Here is a 24,444-nt window from a genome sequence, read left to right as displayed (position 1 = left end):
AAGGGTTATATTCACTGCTCTGTGATAGTCCAGAGAGCTGAAGAGGCAGCTGGAGGAGTGCCTGCTGGTTTTACTACACCACATTTGGAGCTTGTCTGTGGACTGTGTTAGTGGATGTGCAGGAGAGACATGCCAAGCAGTCCACTGCTATCAAAGGATTCCCCTCCATGCTCCCACCCTCTTAATACTCTGCATAAAACCGGATGCAGAACTGGCTCCTGCTCTCATAACAACTGCAGTATGTTCCTTAAGTAGGCTTACAATTTTACTAGCTCTGCTTCTGTTTCCTTAATCCGTTGCATGTTTGCTCTTGTTGCTCTGTGCTGCATCTTAGCACTGCTGCCATTTCTATGTTGTTTCACTGTAATTATCGTGAGGTGCAACAGGTGTGATAAGTTACTAAACTTTGAGGCAAAATCTTCCCACTACATTATGTTGTTCTTGCTAGGTTTTAATTCGTACACAAATGTGGCATTTTGACACAACCTAAATTAAGTGTTAACAAATAAATCTCCTTTGTCCGTTCAACAGTGGCAAGTGTCTGTTTGAAATCTAATTCTCCTTCCCTCACCTCTCTTTTGTACTTTACAGTGTGGGCCAGGCTCCAGCACATATGTTCGTACTCAGTGGGTTACTTCAGAGGCAGCCCCTTTCACTTTGATGACGCTATTTATGGAGGCAGGCACTGCGCTGTGTGAACAAGGGTACAGCGTCTGACCCTTCGGAAGGCTTGGGATGGCTGGAGTCTGGAGTCAATCTCATGATCTTTAACACAGTTAGATGATTTATTCCTGTTGTTGTCTTTTGTTATCATCCACTTAGTGCAATTAAATTGCAGAAGTCCTGATTTACTAAAGCACTTGAGCACATGTCAAGATTTAAAAGTTCTTAGACATAACTTTCAGTGCACGATTATATCCTGACGAATTCAGTTCTGAAGTAAAAAGCCCCTTAGGCACATGAGTGGAAATAAGAATATTCCTTGGCTTTGCCAAATAGAGATGGCTTGAAGGGTGCATTTTGTTACTGTGTTGAATTGGGGCCTAATAGAGAACAGCCGTAGTTTTTCAGCTACAAACCACTGTGTATAAATCTTGGGGACAGCAATGTTGAAAATAACAGCTATTATCTGCAGAAGCTTCAGTGCAGCTATGGAAACTCAAATGCCTGGCTAGCCAAAGTCTGGCTATACCCGTAGCATTGTGCAGATATTTTGACATAACCTAGAGTGAAGACCTTTAAAACCATCCAGCATTCAATGCTCTTACATGTGTGCTGTCAGGGACGAAGAGAACATGCCCTGAAGGCTCACTGTTCCCAAGTAGCCTGTAGCTTTGATTGTCTCTGTACTATGTTTGGCAGCTGGTAGCCTGGGCTGCTGCTGTAGAAAACTCTCTGACTTAGGCTATGGATTGCTGAAATTCATCCAAAGGCATTGCATGCTATTTTTTTCTTGCTGTTTCCAAAGATTGTTTTGCACACAGAACAAAATAATAACCTTTAATGACTGCTTTGTTAGGCCTATCTCAATGGAGTATTTGCTCACAGAAACACTCTATTTGGGGATAAATAATCTGATAGCATCCTCCCCTTTGCAGCCAAACTTCTGGATGGTGTTTGGCTGCAAAATAATTCTGTTGATCCTAAGCTTCTGGCAGTATAGTTAAACAGTTATCTTTCAAAAGATAATCAGCCTCTTTAGTGTGTGATAATCAGAAAGATAATGAGCTCTCTGGTCTGTGAAAAACAGCAGCACGTGTATGGACGTGGCTTCACACCAAAGAAAACTGCCTGTCAGTGTGACTGCAATGGTGTAACATGAGAGCATGCAAATGGGGCTTCCATGGTGATATCTAGTTAAGGAAAGCAGTAGGAGAGAAGGTGCACAGCACAGTTTGCACAGTGTGACACTCCTGAGTCGCTCTATGTGGGCTACGGCAGTGGCCACCACAAGCACAGCAAATCTCATACGATCCTGTGTGCTGCACTCTGCACTAACAAAATCAAGGGTTCAGTTCCTTCAGCTGCAGATTGGCTGTAGTGTTGGTTGGAGGATGGTTGTAGGTTGGCAGTGGAGTTGATCTGCATGAATGCTGCTGTGGACAGTACTATGGGAACAATAAGAGTGTCTCTGCTTAGTCAGAGACAGTCCTAAGCATTCCAAAGCCCTTGATGAATATGCATGTGGAGCAGTGACAACAGAATGGCTAAAGCCAACTAAGGCCCTGACTGCTCCAGTCAAAGCTATGACCAAGAGGACAAGGTACTAGGCAGATTAAGATTTCTAAAGAGGACCATAGGTAGATATTATTGTGTTTTATTAAATTATTTTAATTTATTTTTGAGAAATTTTAGATCTTCCTATTAAGTATTTGACTACCCATAAACACTCAACCCACTGGAGACTTAAATAAGCTGGATTTTTACATGGGCATGCATTTCTTGAACTGCACATGTTAATGTAGAGTTTTTGTTATAATTGTCAAAAAGCAATAAAATTGCCACTAAAAAAGTCTTCTGAATTTCCTAGAAAATGTGGGGTAACAGCAGTAGAGCAAGAGATGATGGTTTAACTTATTTTGTGGTCCAGAGAGTCCAGGGAGTCAAACAGGTTATCCAATACAAATTTAAATGTTTAATGGACCCACTTAACAAATATAACCATGTATTATGAAGACTTTGAGGAGACAGGCTCAGTGATTATTAGGAAATTATCAAATAAAATGGAGACTTATGCATTACATTAAAACCTCATTATATTTTCTTGTTATTTGCCTCCTGTTTAATCAGCATAAAAGTCTGCATTGTATGTCTATCAAAGCTGGATGACCAAGCTGAGTCAAATAAGAGCAGAGACTTAGACCCAAGTGGCACGTAGTGTGTGTGGGATCTGGCTCCAGTAGAGGTTTGGCTGTGGATAGGAAGGAGTTTAAAAATGGTCTGACTCTGGTCCAAAAAATGAAATGAGAAAACAGGTTTTAATTTGAAAAAAAAACAACCCCCAAAAAAACCCCATTCTCCCCAAAAGCCAAAATTCCAATGCAAATCCTTGCCTGTCTTCCTCCCCTTACCTATCTTAAAATTTTAGCCAAAGAAGGGTGAAAAGTGGTTTCCAGTTGAAAAGTAGTTATTAAGTATTATAGCACATTTTTTTTCTTGATGGCAAGAGACAGCCCTCAGAGGCAAAGTGCCCTCCCTTGGTCAAACCTGAGGAACTCTGGACTAGTGAAGCAGAAAGATTTTTGTTGTAGAAAAATACTGGTCCTCCTAAGGAAGGTGAGAGTCTTACAACAAGACAGGACTAATCTGATGGAAGAGGAAGGGATCTGTTGTAAATGGGACACCCTACCAGATGGAGTTCATGAATCCTTTTGCACTCAACAGGCCTCTTCACTATGGGGTGTAGCTGATCAGAAAAAGCAGTGTGGAATGATGGGGAAGTTCATTATGCTGCATGCAGATAGAAAATTTCCCAAAGAGGAATAAATAGAGTGAACAGTAAATAATTTTTCAAGCTCATTTTCTTTTTCCCTCAGATAATTTATTCCCAGATCACAGAAGCTTATCCAGAATGTCATCACAGAAAAGCTAGCTAATTTTTTAAGTGTTCACCATAGGATCTTAGGAAGGTTGTCACAACAAAAGCTTTAATTATGGGGAAAACAGAGGAGATTAGAAAACCTGAAACATCACAAAGTTTTAGAATAAATTATTAAAAGTAATGACAGCAAATTTTCAGGACCTCTCTTCACAGTTTCAGAGGAACTGGGGTATGAAACTGCTTAACTAGTGTGGTATAGAGTGTAACATAAGAACAGTGACACGGAATCAGACACATGTTGATAGTGACCATGGGAAATACTTTGGAAACAGATTAAAAATAGGACAAACATGCAGTTCATGTATCCATGTTTCCCTAGCACTTTCTCCCAGTCTCCAAGAAACATATGAGATCTTTGAATGTATTAGTTGTCAATGTTTTGTGGGGTTTTTTCCCCCCATAAACTCACTGGTTTGCTTTTTGACACTATGTTGGCTTTTGCCAAGGTTAAGTAAATGGGATAATAAAAGCCTCCTTTTTCTTCATTCATTTCATAGCCCATAATTCTTGCCTTAGAAAAAGAAGTGAAAAACTGCTTCCTACTCGTATCTTCCTTCTCTTTGCTACTCACAATTTACTGATCTTATTTTGTTCTCCTGGTCACTCTTTTTTAACCTGAGGAGAGTCCTTAATTTTTTCTCATAAAAAGGCTGTTCCAAGCTCATCATCATACTTTCTTTCCCATTCCGTGCTTTTTCAAGTTTTCAGATAAGATGGTCAGAGCATACAATGTTTGAAATGTCAGTGCATGAGGAGTTTATGTATGGTATAATTATGCCATGGTGTGCATTTTCTTATACACAGGACAGCCTGTGTTATATCAGTGACCTCTCTGCAATGTGATGCTTTTTTTTAAATGAAAACTCCCACACAGTTTATGTGGTGAATCATATAGATCAGAGGATTGTTCAACAAAATTACTAGTTTTAGAAAGAAAAATGTGAGAGTGGAGTTTTCTAACTATAGTTAAGCCCTATAGTTAGGGCTTAATGTTATATATCACCCTAATAACTCATAGTCTGTAGCTACATAATTGTATTTTGTGGCTGCTAAACACCCAGATATAGGACTTGTATCCACTTCTGTGCCAGCTCTTCAGTTACTGTTACAAAACATAGAGCAGCCAATCTTCAAAAAACATTTTTGTGGTCTCCCTTGCCATGAGGGGACAGGACTGGTATGAAGTACTTATCTCTAAAAAAGTCCTTGGATTGAAAACGACAACCTCCAACAACCTTCATGAAAATCAAGAGGAGCTCCTACTCGTTCTTCTTATTACATCCCTTAATGGGATGTAGAAATTATTAGCATTTGAAAACTGTTAATGTATAATCTCTGCCAAAAAATCATCAGCATCCTCTGAAATCCCTCATCACAAGCATATCATACATCTAATGTGCTATTTCCAATAATTTCTGCTTAGTTAGGTGCACAATAACAATGGTATTACATGTATTCAGTCAAATATTTTCATTCATAGAATACATATCAAATTTATTTTAGCAGTTTAAATATGAAAGTTTTATGTCTATTTAGTCAAGCATTACTATAGTGAGGACTTCAGTAGATTAGAAATAAATTAATCCAATTAAAGAACACGTCTGTGAAATGTGATATGTCATAGGCATGAATGAGCTGTTTGCACAGCAACTGTAAAGAAATCATTAATGATTAACGATCTAGATGAGGTTTAATCAAGGATAAATGGTATAAGGCATAGTTAAAAACATTTACATTGCATACATGGAGATTCTGAAATAATAAAAGAATGTTTTGCACCAATAGTGACACGGGTATACTCTTGGGAAACGTATTTTCTGTTATCTGTGGTGAAGAGCAGCCAGGGGCTGAAGCTGAGTGTTAGCTTAGTACTGTTAGCTATTGTGCATTGATAGAAGGAGGTTGTTCCTTCCAACAAAAAGATGAAATTTAACAGGTCAGACAGAAAAAGATATATTATCAAATATGTGTTAGTTGCAATAGCATATTGTTATCCTCATCTTCAGAGCTAATATTCAGCAAAGTTAAGGTAGGGATTCTCAGAAGCAATCAGTGCTGGGCTAAATGTGACTCTATCAAAACAAGAAGTTCCCTTGGCAGCCTTGATGGTAAACTCAGGGAAGTGCCAAGTGCTGAAGTCCCAGGATATGTAATTCATCCAGTGCAGCACCAGTAGCCTGTGAGAGGGTTGAGAATTGATCCAGATAATTTGGCTATTGGATCAGTGTCTGGTGGGTGTCATTGGTATTCAAGGTATATTTTTTTAGCACATAAGAATATTAAGAATTCTGAGATATGAAAATCTAGTCTGTATAAGAGCAGTCTTTTGCAATGTTGCAGTGTTGCAGTGTTGTCATCAGACTGGCGTTCTGTAAAATGGGAATAACTCTACAGGCATGAGAAAACTTAGATTTATATGACACTAATTCCTGAAGATGTGCTGCCTAATTGCACTTGCTGATGCACTGGGGTGACATTGATTTAATGGTCTAGTAAATAAAGGCAAATACAGGTCTCCTTTTTGGAGCCAAAGGTGGTAAGGCATGTGGTTTAGAATGACAAACTCTACCTTCAGACTGCTGAAAAATCTGCCCCATCATGATTGTCTAGAGGCCGGGATGTTTTATATAACTTCAACTGGCAGTTAGATGAGTGCATTATGAGATGAGAAACCAATCATTGAATATACATAAAATTTCTCTCACAGTAGTTGTCTAGAGGAAATCCTCAGACATTTGTGTTAAGTGACCCATACAGTAAAATTGGTGCTTCAGTTTTTCTGAATGCATAAAATAATTAGACTTCCTGGGTTGGATTGCTTTTTCTTTAAAAGCAAATATGGAAATATGATATTGTGTAAGTGAATCTCATGGCTGGACAAGTTGTAAACTTTGACTCAACAAGATGTAAACAGCCACTGTTGTTTGTGCTATTTATGGAGATAAATGGGTGCCTGGAACTTCATGAAGGGATCTGATACACAGAACTCATACTTCTCTGAGTAGACATTAGGTGTGCTAATAATAAGCAACCACTTGAAAGATTTCTGGAGAGTTTTTCCAATTGCTTTGGTGAGCAGTAGGTCTGGCCTATATGGGACTATTCACTCAAGAAGTTTTAGAAAGGAGATTTGCTAACATTATCCCTATTACTGATGGAACAACTGAGGGGGGGAATAACTTTGAGGTTTCACAACTGAATGTCAGCTTAATTTCATGACAAGCAGTGAGCTTCAGTAGCTTTTTCCTTACTTTGTCCTGAAATTTGGCTTCCTGTACAACCTCAGGGAAACCTTATTCTGACAGGATAAATCCATAAAGGGATTGCATATGCTCCTCCTCACAAATCGCGTGAGCAGACCGAGGCCTTTGTAAACATTTCTGAGACACATTGTACATGAACCGAGGACACGGCAGATGAGGAAATTGTCTGTTTTGTTGTACCATCTGCTGATTTAGGAAGCCATGAAGATGACAAACAACCAGAATCTGTTCTCTTTTCATTCATCTGCTGAACAGTGAGTGCTCTGTTAGCATTGCATGAGCTGGAGTGTGGAAATGTTAAAAGTCGCAGGCAATGTGTAAAAGTAGAAGAGTGATATATTGCAGTATTGTGGTCAGACATTCATGAGAAAGTGTCTGATTTTTACCACCTTCATGTCTGATTTTAGCCAAACTGCAGTAACTCAGAAAAATAGACTGAACATTATTGACATTAGCACCTCTAGTTAATCTCACAGTTTTTATTGTAAAACTGGCAGAACATCTGACAAATACAATTTTCCTAATTTTTAACTAAAACAAATGAAGAGTGTGTATGACCCTATCCATAGATTTTTCAAGTAAAACTAGAGGAAATTAAGAACATTTATCTTGTATTCAATAGAAAGAATAGTGCAACCAATTGTAATTAAACCTTTTTCATTGTCATGAACAGTATTTTCTGCTTTGCTTCAGTCAGGTGAATGATTGTATCAATGATGTAAGAATCTGCTGCACTAAGATCACGTAATGCTTTTACTCTCAACTTGTACTTCATTAGTCATTTAATATGTGTAATGAATAATGTGGATGTAGGTTATCCAGTGTTTGTCAAGTCTTGATGTTCCCATCACACCTTTTCATCCAATGCTGTAACTCCATATATGAGTTATGAAATTTATACTGAATTTCCTTGAAGGTATCTAAATTCAGTGTCTTTTGAAGGAATTAAATGCACAGTAAATGTCTGCCTCTTTGTTGGTTATCTGCGTATTCTCAGTTACTGTATGTGTACCTTTCTGGCATGTAGAGTTACTAATGTAAAAAGATGCTTTTCCTCACAGTTTTGCAGAATTTTCCTTGAACTGAGCATTTTCTCTTATTTTCTGAAGATTTTCTTCTTATTTTGAAGGTTATGCTGCTTATAGCTCTGGACATATAAGATCTGTATTCTTCAGTCTGGTTGCCCTTCTGAAGTACTTTTGGATGAATCTGGTTATTTATTATTTACTAATGAGTGTCATGCTTTCACTTCTTCTTCGGAATACATCTTATTTATCTTCTCTTTTTGTTTGAGAGCATTTTTCAGGGCTTAAGTTCTCTTCTGTTCCATAGCCAACACTGTCTTTAAGTAGGGAGTAATAATATCTTGAAAATTATTTGTGCCTTTAGCTGTCTAATGCTAGTGTCTAGTCTCACTTCCATGGTGAGTTATAGTAGTTCCAAACATCTTCATATTAACTGAAGAAACACAATTACAATGAAAGCCCAGCTTGTCTGTAGTTTTAGTTTGTTGTGAGCCACTCTGGACCTCTGTCTTCCCAACATTATTTCTGTCATGCTGATTCACCCTTTCCTCATATTTTTTCCTTCAAAAAGCCCACATTAAAAAAACCCTCTCATTTTCTCTTCATTTTGATGGTGAGCTCTAACCACATGCTTAGTCACTGTATTTGTGCAAACTCTCCTGTTTGCTGAGAATTCAAGTTTTGTGGTCCTCTGATACTCCCTTACTGTTTTTTTTTTTTTTTTTTTTTTTTTTTGTGTCTGTTTGCTAGTGATTCATTATCTTTTACTTAGACTTTGGTTAGCTAGACTATTGCTAGCTTTTTCATATAGTACATTTTGGCCATAGTAGTAGGGAAAAAGTTCTAAAGCTGAATTTTGAGATTTCACATAAGTGTTGGAGATTCACTTGGCATTCAAGTCATGTACAAACAGATTGGCTTCCTTTTCCAAACATTCTGCTCCTTCATCCCTTGTCCTTCACCATCTTTGCAGTTTGCTGTAGCTAGATGTCTTTAGTGAAGAATGTTTTGTACTCAGCTTTCAGATGCTTCATTGCAGAGAAATGCAGTTGGTGCAGTCTTTGATCCTCAGTTTTTCATGGTGTACATGTAGTATACCTATAAATGCTTTCAAAATCAGGTTCAAGCTTTATAAACAGCACTGAAAGAGCCAGAGGCATGCCATAGAGTGGAAATGCTGCTGGGAGTTAGATCTGAGAAGACAATGGGAAACAGCATATTGTAGCAAGGAGATTTTATGCTTTGTCTTCTGAATTTGCTTACAGTGAAGCCTGGCAATCCAGTCTGTAGGTGCCTGATACATTGACCATACCAGCCAGATTCTCATATGGGGAGGAACGACAAGATAGAGGAAAAATAATACAATTTTTGAACCACGTGCTACCAAAAGCATATGCATTCATGTCCTCTGAAGAGTCAAAGAGGACCTAGAATTTCCATCCAACTATGGAAAGAATTGCTGTTTCCCATCATGAAAAGGTGGAGGTCTTCAATGTGTTTCCCCTTGCAAAGAAGCATCACTTTGGTCTTGTCTGGATTCAGTTTGATCCATCTGTTCTTCATTTAAGAGCTAATTTCCTGTAGTTATTCTGATGTTTTATAGTGATGATAGTTGCATCAGAAAATGAGATAAATACTAGATTGTCAGCAACATACTGTTAGCAATCGAACACATGCCGTATCACTCTCTCTCAGCAGTCTCATGTAGATAGATGTAGATTGTATGGATCCCTGTGGGATCCTGAAGGTGAGGACCTTGGAGGAAGAGGCTTGTATCCACCACTTTTTTTTTAATTATGCATAGAACACAAGATGCTGTACTAGCGTGTGGCTGTGACTGTGTAATAGAGGATTCAGGAGTCTGAGAATAAGAATGTGGAGATTATAGTTCCATGTTGGTGAAAGTTTTATAAATTCCTCTAGGAAGCTGTTGGAATTTCCATCTGTAGTTTGTATATCACTACGAGTCCTGCTTTCTCTAGTCTTTTGTCTCACAATGCATATGGATATACTCAAAAATGTTTTCATTTCTTAGTGGAACATCTTTTGCATCTGATATTGAGGACATTGGACCCTTCCTCCATGTTTTCTTTCTTTTTTAACTTCTGGTACTTATCTTGTGCAGCTGCTTGATAGTGTTCTGGTATCTCTCTTGGTTGCTCTGAAGGGTGGCTCCTCTAGGACAGGGTTGAGATGGTATTGAATCATCACTCAGTGATGAAAAAAGTCCAGTATTTCATCTGCAAAGAGAGCACAGGAGTCTTCTTTTTCTAAGGGAAAACTTTGCATCTGGCAGCAAGAACTGCAGGTAGTATTTTATTATCATTTTTTGGATGAAGTTACTGTTTAAGCAACTGGCTGCAAATACAAGCTTGTCTTGTTTATTCTAAGGTGTGGTGTTCTGGGAGGGTGAGCCCTCACCATAACAATACAAAGGATGTAGAAAAGTAACACAGAATGGCATGCAAGGTTTTGGTAAGTCTGGTTTGACTCTTTTGTTGGGGTTTTTTTTCTGGTTCCCACAACCTAGAAACATTGTAGAGAGTAGTCTCTATATTCTTGAATGGTTGGCCCTTACACATATAACAGCAGACAAGCAGTGTTGGAATCACAGTGTGGTCTGAATACCAGGGTAGCATTTCTCCCAGGGTTTTAAAACTTTTTCACTGACACAAGACAGCAGCAGATGTTTAGAGGGTGGAAAAAAACAGAGATGGGGAGTTAATGGCAGGTGCACAGAGCTGTGGGTTCTTCGGCAAAACCAAAGGTAAAAGGGTTGGTAGGCTGAAAACCAAAACACAACCCCCCAAGGCTCTGAAAATGTACCTACCTAGTTTTGGTTATTTTTAGTTTCTGGTGGTAATATTTTCTACATCTGACACTGAGAACACAAGACCCTTCCTCTTCTTATAATTAGTCAGGGGGAGTGTGTATATCAGGATGAGACTAATAGTTTTTTTCAGGGCTATTGATAGAATCTCATGCATTGTAGCATTTATTAAGACTGTTTGACATCTCTTGTGTTTCATATAACATGGAGATAATTTCCTAGGAATCAGTCATGGAGACAGATGATTTGCATGTCAAGTCAAGGTGTCTGGATGACAATTTTGAGGGTAACCATGGGAAAAATTAATGCTTTCAAAATATGTGGATGAACCATACCTTCCAAAGAGGGCAAAGCAAATCCCCACACTCAGACACTTTCACTGCAGACAGGATATTTGAAATACAGGTATTCTTGCAGAGACCTATCTCTATTAAAGCCAAAATTTGAAGAAATTACCTCAAGAACTACCTCACTAGAACTACCCCAAGAACTTACCTAAAGTACTAATTTTGCATTACAAAGCACTATTTATACTTGACAAATCTCTGTCTGCTGTGGACTGGAAACAGCACAGTCAGTGCAGTTCTAATGTTAGGGATTTACTTACATGTGTTCTATATACACAGACATATATACATTGTCTGCATTGTCAAAAAACCTGAACCTCTTCTTTATCAGAAGAAAAAAAAAATTGCAGAACTGTGATGAATTAATCTGTTGGTTATGCAGGTTTATCAGTGGTTGCTCAATGGTTCATCTTATTTCACTTTTTTCAGTGACTTAGCAAGTTTATTCTTCTACTCCTGACTTTCATATGAAATCATTTCAGTCTACTAAGCTGTAATATGCTTAGGCTGTGATGCAGTTTCTTTCTAAAAAAGTTAGACTCTTATGGCTTGCACATCAATATTTGTGTGATTATAGACCAAGATATTGTTGCTAAAGCTAGGTAAACAATTTATTTTAACTATAATTGATTTATATTTGTATTTAATCTTTACGTTTGGGGTGGGGTATGGGATAATGTGTGAATGGATATGTTGCCTCCCTGACTGCTTAAGAGAAGCATTTTTCTTCCCTTATCCCTTATTTCTCTGCTGATAATACAAAGGAAAAAAAACTAACCCTTCCTCTTTTCCTCCAGGTAGGTAGGTCAGGAAGAAGCTCTTGCTTTACTCTCTTTTAATAAATCATTGTCAGAATAGGTTCCGTATGACTACATGAAAGCTGGAGAGCTCATTTGTTACTCCCCCGGGTATCAGCAGACATGCAGATGTGCGCAGAGGAGTGCAGTCCAATGCATATGCCCTCATTATGCTTAGTAAGACATTGTGAACACTGCCAGTTTTCCTTACTTTTATGTATTCATTAGTTTGAAGAAACTAATGCCAAACTTCAAAAACTGTCATTATATATAGCTCCCCATAGAAAATCTCTATTATTTTGTGGGTGAGGGACAGGCTATTTAAATCACAGGATTTATATTTATTTAGCTGTTTTCCCTGACTGGTAAACTGGTACAAGAAACTAAAAATGGATGAATAAACACTCATAAGACCCATAGAAGAAAAAAAAAAAAAACAACAAAATTTACACAATTGCCTGAAACTTCTTAAGCAATGAAAAATACAACCTTAGAGATCAAGTGTTTCCCATTAAAAATTATTTTGTTCAATTTATTTAGTCATCTGTCTAAGCTGTTATGTGCACCTCACATACACACATGTGAACACACAAAAACACACATAATACACACATGGAAATTTTGCAGTCATATGGTTAAAAGAGTTGTGAGGAAAATGTATCCTATTTACTGCTCAGCTATGTGACCAATGGAGAACTGTAATACAAATCTCAGAAATATCCATCCCATTGCTTTTTATTACTGAAGAAAGCAGATCAGGATGATAACAGCTGGATGCAAAAAGCAATCATATTTTCAGTGTAAAAATACTGCTATTGCTTAGTAAGCTATACTCCATAAATGTATTAGGGGGATATACTGGCGTGCCCTGGATGGTTTTTATTCTTTTTTCTTAAAAATATCTTCCGTTTTCACCCCCCACTAAGAAGAAAGGAATGTTTCCCATCAAGACATGAAGTGAGTTTGTTTCTCACTTTTGCCTTTCATATAGGGACACAGAATATAAAGGACTACAGCTCTCCCTGGATCAGGTCACTGCTACCAAGCCGGCGTTCTCATACGCAAATTCAGCTCCGACCATTACGGACAATAGAAAAGGAAGCAAATCTCGCCTCTCGAGCACAAAGTCAAAATCCAGGACATCACCGTACCCACAGGTAGCTGTCTTTGGAAAACTAAATTAAATATCTTTGAATATCTTGATTTTGGTTGCTACTTTACCCGAATAACTAGAATGGGCCAAAGAACATGTTACTTGAAGGGAATAAAGGACAGCAGGTTATATGAGCTTGAGACAGGAATATGTTTCTTTAAACTGCTTCTAAAAAGCTGGAAACATTTATGTTTCAGCGTGCATAATAAATCATTATCAACAACAATAGCAGCACAGGGCTCAGAGTTAATGAGAAGCCAACAGAAGGACAAGTGAAAATGTTGGTTTTGAAATACTTGATTTGAGAAGACTGTGAGTTTTGCCATTTGAGAAATCTCGCTTTTTCTTACTTGGTCTTTACTAATTCCAAGAAATCTAGAAAGCTGCCAGATATTAGATAGCAGTTAATACTGAAATTGTAGTCAAGAGGAATGAGTTTTGATGAGGGAAAGCAGTCAACCAACTCAGTGAATTGGAACAAGAAAATGTGAACTTTTCTGTGTGTAAACCTTTGAAAGGAAGAAAGCAGTAGGAGGTGGTCATTGGCATCAGTAGATTTTAATTTCCCAAATTTCATTTTCAAGTCTAAGTTGCAAGGAACATATCCCATCTTGGAGAATGGACCAGAATCAATTGGGTCTTTGAACTGAAATTTACCCAATGCGTTTATGCAACTGATTTCTGCAGGCAATGTCATAGCACTTCTATCCTTACAGTATCAAACTTTTAGCTCAAAAAACATGTTTGTTTAAATAACTGTGATCTTTACTAATGATACAAGTCCTGCTGCTCTTATGCCTTTACATAACAGGATATAAATGGATATATAAACAAACTGGATATAAATGTATGAATTCAAGATGTAAGATTGAAGAGCTATGTATTTTTAAAGAGCCTAATATTTAGTAGAATATTTAAAGAACCTCAATATTTCACTGATAATGACCTTAATAACTACAGTTTCTCTGCAGGTGCAATGTTTTCTGAATGGACCTCTAAGAGAGGCCCAATGTGATCCTGAATATGTACATCACTTCCTTGTTTTCTTTCTTTTTCCTCTCAAAAGTACCAAGGATAAGAATTTCAGTTAAATGACATCTTTTGGCACAGGAAGTATTTAACTGAGCACCTAGATATGAATTCCTAATTTTAAGAATCTAACATTTGACAGAGGTTATTATAGCTCACTTGTTCATGCTTGTCTCTGTGAGTTTTTAAAAAAAGCCTTTTTCCTGGATGCACTACATCATTGTAACAATGGTAATCAGTTTAAAAGAACTGGAGAAGATACATACAAATAATTCTAAATTCAATTTTTATGACTGTCTTTGATATATTGTAATTACAGTTCATCTTTCCTTTTGCAGTCCCTTCCAAAGTATTCATTTGCTAGCAGGTCAATCCCAGCTGAAGGCTTGTTATCCTTTCACATCTATCTGATTTCTAAAAGTATGACCTCCTTATTCTTTCTGTCACCAGAGAAAAATACTGAATGAGCAATGCAGCATTGTGGTTTTTCAGGGATTGTTGTATGCTTTTGGTTTATCAGGGATTGTTGTATGAAAGTCCAGGGTGCTTAGTCTCCACTTTCATTTTGCATCCTCATTACCAGCTGCCTGATATTAAAGTCACATATTTCATCATTCAAAAAGAAGCAGCCATGTTAGTTGCCAGTATCTTGAAAAATGGTCATGCCATTCATTGCAGCCCATCACCACAAGTAATGCTGGCAGCTTGGCTTTGCCCCTCTGTCATCCTTCTCCACCACTGAATAAACTGTTGAAAGACTAAGAGAGGCTGCTGTGAAGAACATGCAGCAGGTGGTACAGCCTGTGTCCCTCAGTCTCCTGCCCATGTAATTTGCCAGACAGCAGAGGAGAATTAGAGTGTGACTTAAAAGTCACAGCTGAAGAGCGAGATCACGGGTTTTGGCTTACACAGGAGCCTGAGCTGTGGTGAGGAAGGAAGCAGGAAGTTTATTAGTAAAATAATGGCAGTAGGGAAAGTACTTCTTAAAGTCAAGGACACCTATGAGATTTTAAAAGTACATAATTTATTTCCCATTTTCCCCTTTTCTCTTGCTTTCTTATAATTTACTTTGCTTCTCTCTTGAAGAGAAAACGAAATCATATGCTTTATTGGATGCTGACTGAGAATCCTTCACCTTACCAGCTGTGTGTCCCTAAGATAGGTACATGAGATGTGAACAGTATGAAAATTTTACTAATCAATCTCAGCTGAATCTTTACTACAAGGGCAAAAAGTGGGTGTTTCACTCATCTAAGACAGTGTTGATGTTTTTCCTTCAATTTTTATGCAAAAGTAAATATAGCATAATGTGCATCTTGCAGACTCTTGAGCGAAACAGTTCATCGAACTGGAGGCATTGGTCATCATCTGGTTAACACAGTGTGCTGTTTGTACACTGGGCTAGTGGGTTCTGTGAAACCAGCCTCAGGCAGGGGAAGGGGAGCAACCTCCTCAGCAGAGAGGAGAGCAACCCAAAATTCATGGCCCAGCTGCAGAATTTTCTCAGAGAGTCTGAAGAGTGCTTTTCTAGTCCTGTCCCACCAGAGAGGTGCAGAGCTGAAAGAGATGGTGGGGAAAAAACCAAAAAGGCAGATGAAGATTTGATGGATATTTGCAGAAAAAGGAAATAATGAGTTGGTGAAAAGATGCCTGCAGTCTTTCCCCACAACATCATCATCATCATTATCATCATTGTGAAGGCCTCCCAAAATGTAGCCCTGCACCTTTGTACTCCCAAAAACTAGCCCAGGACCTCATTAATTCCATACGCAGGCAATAGCAGCAAGACTAGAAAAACATTTTAATTATGATCATCTGAACTGCTTTGGAGTTTAATGTCCCATTAATGATGATTGTATAAAAAAATGTTTAACTTGCTTGTTGTCTGCCCCTGCAGTGGAAATGTTTCATGGTGAGATCTGGATAAATGTTTATTGCTTCATATCTCATCTTAGTTCTTGGATAAAGATTTTATATATACATATATATATATATATATATATATATATATAAATAATATATACATATATATATATATATAAAATGAAAACACACATACAAGTAAGGATGTACAAAAGAGCTGTTGAATGGAGGTATAGGTATATATTAATGGGTAGGTACATAGGTGTATATATTAATGCATCAGGTCTCAGTGATATATTAATTTTACATCTCCTTTAGATGGATAATTTGGATTAATTCTGCAATTCATCACTATTTGGGCACATCACCGAATGGAATAAAGATAACAGAATCAGGAAGAATTCTAGCCAGTCTGGCTTTTGTTTTGTTTTAATTTCTTCCTGTAGCCTAAAGCTTTGGCAACTTTTAGTGTGTTCAAAAGCAAAGCAAACCCCTCTTTTTATAGTAAACATAACTCCTGGTCTGGTGAAGAGTCACCAGCAGTGGGGGTTGTTTTAATGGACATGCTGTATTACTTTAATCTAAGCCTTTCACCATCTGTTGTGCCTATAATAGTGAATGCGAAAAGAGCATATTTTTCATTTCAGGATTACATTAGTAAAATGTAAGATAAAAGTGATTTAAATCATGCATATGTTCTTAGTACAATGCAGCCTGCATCTGTGATGTTTTTTTTCCTCGTGGTTCAGACACAAATCAAGAGAAAAGCTGTTAATGCTGATGTAGTGAAAGTTTTTAATGGAAAAGAGGGCTCTGTGAGGGTTTCACCATGTATTTAATGTTTATAATGATAAAAGCCTGAGTAGGCTGCCAGAAAATCATATATCTATAATGTGTGCTGTTTGAACATCTGGGGTGGCATGTAGAGCAGGCTGATGTTGCTCTGTATGACAGGACAAGTCCTCAGGCCAGTGAGACACCTGTAGGAATAGAAGGGCAGGCAAAAGAAAATCACACGAGTAATATTAAATTGTCTACTGGCCTAATACACTTCCCTGGACTCTCATAAAGTAAGTTTCCTTAGACATGGAATTTATATCCTCCTATTTTCTTATCTTTTTAACCCTTCTGAAGTTTTTCTTCAAATGAAAATGCATCAATGATGGCCCACAGACCTTCTCTTTGTCAGTGCTAATCCTGCTGGTGCTCTCTCACTTTGATTGTATGCTGGATTCCCACTCTGGAAGACATTTCTAATTTTCAGAGGTGACAATTCAGGTTCCAGGGACCAGCTGGAGCACCATGTAATTTATATTTTGTTTACATTTTTTATGCCAGATGACAATTCAGAAATCACCTGAAGGGAATTCAGATGTTGCCAGTTTGAAGTTCTTTATCACTATCTACTGATTAAATTTTGTCAAAAACTCAAAAGTAATAAATTAGTTTTGCCTTCTGACTCCTGATAGTAGTCAGAGAGCAGAAATTAGCAGAAAATAAAGTGTTTCTGCTGAGACATGACTGAGATTGACAAAAAGACCCAACTGATTTTAATTTACCATAATTTTCATTAAATCATATTTAATTTTTTATGGGTCTTTCATCACTTGACATATGGGAGCCTAATTCTGACTTGAGAGATAGTGTTTCCACTTCCATTTCAGTAAAGCAATATCTTTGATCACCCTTTCATTTCTCCCCCATCAACATGTCACACATGCCCATATTTGAAGTCTCCACCTGTCAACATCAGATTCCCAGAAGAGGCAGTGGCTGGACTGCAGCAGTGGAGGCAGCCTGAGGATGCCAAATAGAGATGTGGCTGGCTTTAAAGGAAATTAGACATATTTTTGCCCTGTGTCTGCTTATGTTGCACCTTAGGAGTAAATACTCATATCAAACCTTGGCAAAAAATGTGGACCACAAGCAATTGACTGTGTTAATTTAATTCTGTCCATGGCCTAACACCTGCCACAGGTCAGATCTCAAATAATCTTCGTTCACATCAAGTAGGAAGAAGATGAGTCAAGTGTTGTTGGTCTTGATACATGGTTGTATGACATCACACAGTGCATTTCTGAGATACTAGATATAAAATATATGAGATAATTTCCCTTTCTTTAGGAGAAGTGCACAAAGGCCTTTTGTGATTAGGTTCAAGATAAAAGCAGAAATTGCACAACTTTTCAGTTAAATGAAGATATTCCCTTCAAGAGAAGCTATGTTGGACACTGAAGTGTCCTTAGAAAAAGAGAACTAATAGAAGAATATCTAGTAGAGATAGGGCAGGAAATTAGGAGTTTTCAGTTTGAAAGATTCTCTGGCATTTATTATCATCATAAATAGTCCAAAAAGAAATTTCATTATAATATTATTGGAAATTAATTTTCCTTGTCATTGTCATGAAAGAAATACATACTAGGAGTTTTATTTTTAATAAGAAAACAAATGAACTCTTGACTTTTCTATATTTGCATTTAGGCTTATGCTGTATAATATTTCTGCTTAACTTTTAAAATTAAAAAAATCTGGTTTATACAAGTCAAATTCAAACAGAGCATTAAAAACAGTTCTGAAATTAAAAACAGATTAAAATGTATTTTCTTCTTTTTTGATTTTTCTTCCTAAATAAAATTTAGTAACTATTAATCTTGTTAATAATTTCAAATTTTTTAAATTGGAAACTTAATTGTATCACATTTTTTGTAAACAAGCTTACGGTAATTTTTGTTTTGTAAAAAAGCTTACAATACATTTTTGTTAAAAAGCTGACAATAATTCAGCTGTTATTTCTGAAGGTGTCTTTGTGATTAAGCAGTTTGTAAATGTTAGGTCTGAAAGGATAATAGAAAAGACAGATGCTCCATTTGATGAAAATAACACTGTGGTGACTGAACAAAGTTCCTAGTTAGTGTATGTTGAGTTGCTGGCATTTAAAAGAGCTCTTTTGTGGCTCTGTAACTATCTAACCTTCATGAAAATTCATGTTTTGCCTTTCATCTCTAAACCTTTGTGATGAGTATGGTGGCACTAACTTTCTGACCTCCTCCACGTCTACTGGTAGGCTTGTTGCCTATGGATACTCTTCTGACAACTAATAACAAAATATAATTGACTTCTTCAAAGCCATGACCCTTTCTTTGTTTCCTTTAAAAAATCTATCATGTTCACAACCTAAACAGTATTCACAAATAGAAACTGGAATACTGAAGCAATGCCCAATTAAATGCCAAAAAACTCCACTGATGTTGCACACATGGTTTAGGTTTCTCTAAGTCAAACATCTGGTAAGTACTTTCGATTGGTAAGTGCATAAAACCTTGATCCTGGCTGATAATGAGGAGTTTCATAGCAACTTAATCTAATGAAAAGGAAGGTAACCTTATGTTAGGCCTATTAAAAGAAAAGGCAGAGTGGGCATATGGAAGGTGAGTGATGGAATGGGAGAATTCCAAGGTTTCATGTTGTAATACATTGATTTGTGACATGAGTGTGCAGCGCTGAAGAGGTGAGCGTGTACAGCTTTGGTCTCATCCCAGCCCATAATCATGGGTGAAATTGATTTAAAAATGTTCCGTGAAGTTTGACAGTTCCAATAAATAAAAAGATTTAAAAATGAGATAGCTAAATCCTAGGGGGCTTAATAAACATTCTTTTCCTTTCCCAAAAGGTATCTAAAAGTTGGAAGTATATGAATATGAATATCTAGAAATCTGTGACATTTAACTTAACCCTTACGTCTCTCTAAACAAATTCTCATCTTCCTGTCCTGACTAATTTTCCAACAACCTACTAGTTGCTTTTCTGTGTTGGGAGAGCCCTGCTTTAGTGAGGGCAAACAATGCTCATTCTGCCTGCTTTGGTTAGCACTCACCTTTACTGGCAAATAGTTTCTGGATTTCCTTTGTTCCCATACTGCAACAGAGCTGGGATTTTTAACTTCCTACCTATCTGCCATCACTTTAGAGCTTTCAAAATTGTTGGTAGTGCCAACTTTTCCTTCCTAATAAGAGGAAATAAGTTCAAAGATACAACTCCAAGTAAGAAAAAAATATCAACAAACAAAATATGAGAAAAAGAGAGTGAACCCTTAGAAAAAATCCTTCAAGTACATTCGGTTTCAATTTGACATGTGAGAATGCTCCAGGAGCAGTGTTATTTCAGTTCCTTTTGGAAGTGTTTTGCTGAAGTGCATTGGAGCACCTTGGCTGAGCATAAGCACAGCTTTCAAAGCAACAAGAAAAACCTGGACATACTAAAAATATATTGAATTGCAACATTGATGTTTCTGAGCCTAATATTACACATCATAAAGGAGATGGCTGTTAAGGGCCGACATGGGATGTTTTAGATTTTCATGAGGTCTGTCCTGTCATCTGCAAGCTCATTGCAGAGTGTTGTACAGGAAAGGACCAGGAGCCCAATCAGAAGGTGCAGACACGCTCACAGAAAACACACTGTCACATACACACCCTGCCTCCCCAGTGCAGTTACGTGCAGATTTCACCCAGGTGTGGTAATTCCCGTGCTGCTTCTCCTGTTTTGCAGTATTCCGGGTTTCACACCGAGAGATCCGAGTCTGACCACGAGAGCCAGTGGGGTGGGAGCCCCCTGACCGACACGGCCTCGCCACAGCTCCTGGAGCCCGCGGACAGAGCGAGCTCCCAGCACCACGACGTCTCCTGTGCCTACAGACAGTACTCAGACCGCAGCGCGCTCTGCTACGGTTTTGCCCTGGACCACTCCAGGCTGGCTGATGACAGGCATTTCCACAGCCAGGCCTGTGAGGGAGGCAGATGCGAAGCTGGCCGGTATTTCCTTGGCACGCCGCAGCCGGGAAGGGAGAGCTGGTGGGGCTCTCGCTCAGCCTTGCCTCTGACTAAGTCGTCCCCCGAGAGCAGAGAAGCGTATGAGAACAGTATGCCCCACATCACGTCAGTGCACAGGATTCATGGTAAGACATAACAAGGATTTGCAGAAGCGACACCGTCTCAGCTAAAGCAGCATGACAGAGACACAGCTGTTTATGTGAAAGATGGAAAATGAGATGCTTTTGGTGTATGCGCTTGTCTCAGAGATCACATCTGCAGAGATGATACTTAAAATTCAAGCTGAGCAGAATTTTATAGTCTGGTTTATATGAAGAAAAATATAGTTTTGCTCTATTTTCATTGTGAAATTAAGGTGGAAAAATGTGACTGAGGAGATTTTAAGCATGATATTACAAATATAAACAAAATAATCCACTTGATAGAAGAGTGGTTTTTATTAGACTTAGGATCAAGACAATTCAGATGGAATATATTTAGCAAAAAATTATAGGTAAATCCAAGCTAGATATTAAAAAATCTTGAAGGCTGTTGGAAAAATTGTTCTCTGAGTGACATTTTTCCTTATTGGTTATTATTAGATTCTGCATGAGTTGATGTTTATTTAAAGTTGGCTATTGAAATTGACAGTAGATTTTGGTTTCAGACATTTATCCTTGGTGATAATTTTTAGCCAATTTGAATCTCTCCATCCTTTCAGCACAAAGCCTGAAATTTTGTTTAGTTTCTGACAGGTTGCAAACTCAGTGCATTAGCACATTTTCAGAGGCTGAAGCTAATAAAAAAACACAGTGAAAGCCTGATACTGGGTTTGGAAAAGTCCAAAAGGTCCTTGGTTTAAAATTATAGGCTTAATCTTGGAAAACAGTAGCAGGCCCTAAGGTCAGAATTCATGGTTTTAAGGATGGCTGCAAGATAAAAAAAAAGTTTTTCCACAAAAGAGTCTATCAAAACAAATGTTGCTTCTAAAGAACTCATAAAAGCAGATTACATTAGTACTATTCCATTGATCTGTGGAACGAGGCTTTGTTAACAAAAAAAGCTGTTCTGTTTTGCTCCAATCTGAGGAAAATTATGTTGAGATTAGAAAAAATTATTAAATAGCAAGTTCCAGGAAATACAACTAGAGGAAAAAACAGAAAATTTTGCTGATGAGAACTGTTCTCCACTTTTCCTGTGAGAACATGCCTCCTTCCTTGTGTCTGTTCTGTTCTTCTGCCCTGTTTGTGCTTATCTAGCTTTTTCTTCTCAAAAAAAGAGAATCTAGCAAATTATGATAACCTGTTGGCAAATTTTATGCATGATAATTCTTGCTGAACACAGAAATATCATAGTGAGGTACAAATGGAAAAGTGTTAGATACTAATTCCATATCTCTATCAAGAATAATTAACCCAAATGGGTAACATAATTTGGTCATAGTGTGTTGTTTGGCTTTGCTGTAATTTCAGATGCTGCAGGTTTGTTTTGTTTGGTTTTTTTAATGTCAAGTGTTACATTTTTCAGTAGGTCTTCAGCCTGCGTGTAGCTTTGGGGGAAAAATCTGACTAGCCCTGGCATTTTGGGTCCAAATGAGAATGTGAAGGATAAATTCATGTTCATGATAGCCCACAGTGCAGTACTTCCCCAGCAGTGGCAGGATATTTTTCTTGCAAAAGCCCATCACTGATTTTTCTAGTGTACTCTGCAATGCAATGGTATTGGTCTGCAACCCAAACAGATCTGTATGCCTTGACCCAACACAAAACAGGGGAAACTTCATGTGCTAGTCTGAAAATGGGTTTGCTTTGAGGAGTACGGTCAGCCAACCCAAAGTGTTCATCCCCAAAGAGGACTTTGTGTGTGCCAAGGCAGAGGCGTTGATAAGTAACACGTGCAAGTCCCACACAGGCCCTCCTGCAGGAAAGCATCTCAGCAAATCAAGCCCTTTATCATCATGTTGACCATTCAGGTTTTGGGGCCACTCACTTTCTTTCTGGTGAGGACTGACAGGTATGATTCTGTCCTTTCAGCTACTTGCAAGCTGAACACCTTGTCTGATATGTATATGGGCCTTATTTTTTTAAGAGATGTAAGAATGCCATAATATTTCCCATTTCAAAAGCAAATATTTATGCATGGGGATATGACATCACATTTTTACAGGGTCTCGGTCTAACAGCTATGGGTTCTTGAGCTTTTGAAGAAGAGTTCCCTTACCACTTGTGGTTATTTATTGCTGTGTATCCTGCATCAAGTCTCAACATAACCACAAGATATTTCTCAATGCTGTCTCTGTTTTAACTCCTGGAAGGGCTGGAATGTTGTACATCTGTAATTCTCTGAGATTTTATTTTTTCTATGGACCCAATCCACTCAGACCTTGTTGATGCAAAGAGGTAGTAAGGGGCCAGGGGCCTGAACACTGGCATTGATGGCACTTTGACATGCCCTAGGATATCCTGCCTGGCCTCTAGCTGCTCCAAAAGAGTTGCTTTCGAGTTGCATCCATACCTGCAGGGATTATCCAGGTACTTGGGTACCCGAGAGTGTATCATGCGACACCAGATACCTGTGCTGAGGTGCTTAAGTCTCTTTGCATATTATCAGCTGTGTTGCTTGTTTCAAGTGGAGACACTGGAAACTAGAGTTTGTCACTGAAAAGCAAGGGGTCTTTTTTGCTGACTGTTATGACCTGCCTCTGACTTGATTTTCTGTGTGTGGAATTAGGTTCAGATTCATGTTCTCCAAGATCACTTAAACCTCAGTGCTTGTCTCCTTTCTCTCTTTCCTAGGAAGAGGACACTGGGATGAGGACAGTGTTGTTAGCTCGCCCGATCCTGGCTCTGCCAGCGAGTCAGGCGACCGATACCGTACCGAGCAGTACCAGAATAGTCCACATGAGCCCAGCAAAATTGAAACTCTCATTAGAGCCACCCAGCAAATGATTAAAGAAGAAGAAAGCAGGCTACAGCTGCGGAAAACCACTCCTGACCCACTGGTGTCCATTAATGGCACAGGGAAGAAGCACGCTATCTGTTTTGCAAGCTACCCTCAGCAGCAGCTGGCGGCGGACGTCTGCCGCGTGCCAACAGTTGCCAACACTCCTCCCTGTGAACACATCCAGCAGCGGGATGGGAAGATCATGAGCCCACATGAAAATGACTACGACAACAGCCCCACAGCACTGTCCAGGATAAGCAGCCCCAGTTCTGACCGAATATCAAAATCTAGTTTGGTACTTGCTAAGGACTACCTGCATTCAGACATGTCTCCTCAACAAACCCAAGGAGATCACCCGGCAGCCTCTCCAAATTATTACAGCTCCCACAGGCAGTACTTTGATAAGCATGCTTACACACTAACTGGATATGCCCTGGAGCATCTATATGACACTGAAACAATTAGAAACTATTCACTAGGCTGTAATGGATCTCACTTTGATGTGACTTCTCACTTAAGGATGCAGCAAGATCCAGCACAAGGACACAAGGGAACATCTGTTATAATAACCAATGGAAGCTGACGCTTTTTTTCCTAAAAACTTTTGCGCTTTAAAAAATAACCTTTGAGATCTAATTGGAAGATATTCTATGTTTTCACGCCCTTGTCCTTACCAGCATTTCCCATACCACAGTGCACTAGAAAGAAGAACCTAAGGTTTGGGGGGATAAGTTAGTTAAAACACATTACTTAAGGAAAAAAACCAAATGCACTGGCATGCAGGG

At 38.3% G+C, this 24,444-nt stretch overlaps 1 protein-coding gene across 1 annotated transcript in view; it reads left to right on the top strand.

The window, feature by feature from the left end:
- Positions 1-24,242, top strand: part of SIM1 (SIM bHLH transcription factor 1) — a 45,313-nt gene extending 21,071 nt beyond the window's left edge. The window contains exons 9-11 of the mRNA XM_059468897.1: positions 12,855-13,020; positions 20,457-20,862; positions 23,512-24,242. Coding sequence (XP_059324880.1) covers positions 12,855-13,020; positions 20,457-20,862; positions 23,512-24,242 — 1,303 coding nt within the window. The remainder of the gene's footprint in view (positions 1-12,854; positions 13,021-20,456; positions 20,863-23,511) is intronic.
- Positions 24,243-24,444: the final 202 nt, after the last annotated feature.

This window comes from Ammospiza nelsoni, chromosome 3 (assembly GCF_027579445.1).
Source record: "Ammospiza nelsoni isolate bAmmNel1 chromosome 3, bAmmNel1.pri, whole genome shotgun sequence".
Lineage (NCBI taxonomy): Eukaryota > Metazoa > Chordata > Aves > Passeriformes > Passerellidae > Ammospiza > Ammospiza nelsoni.
This window is presented reverse-complemented; position numbering and strand designations above follow the sequence as displayed.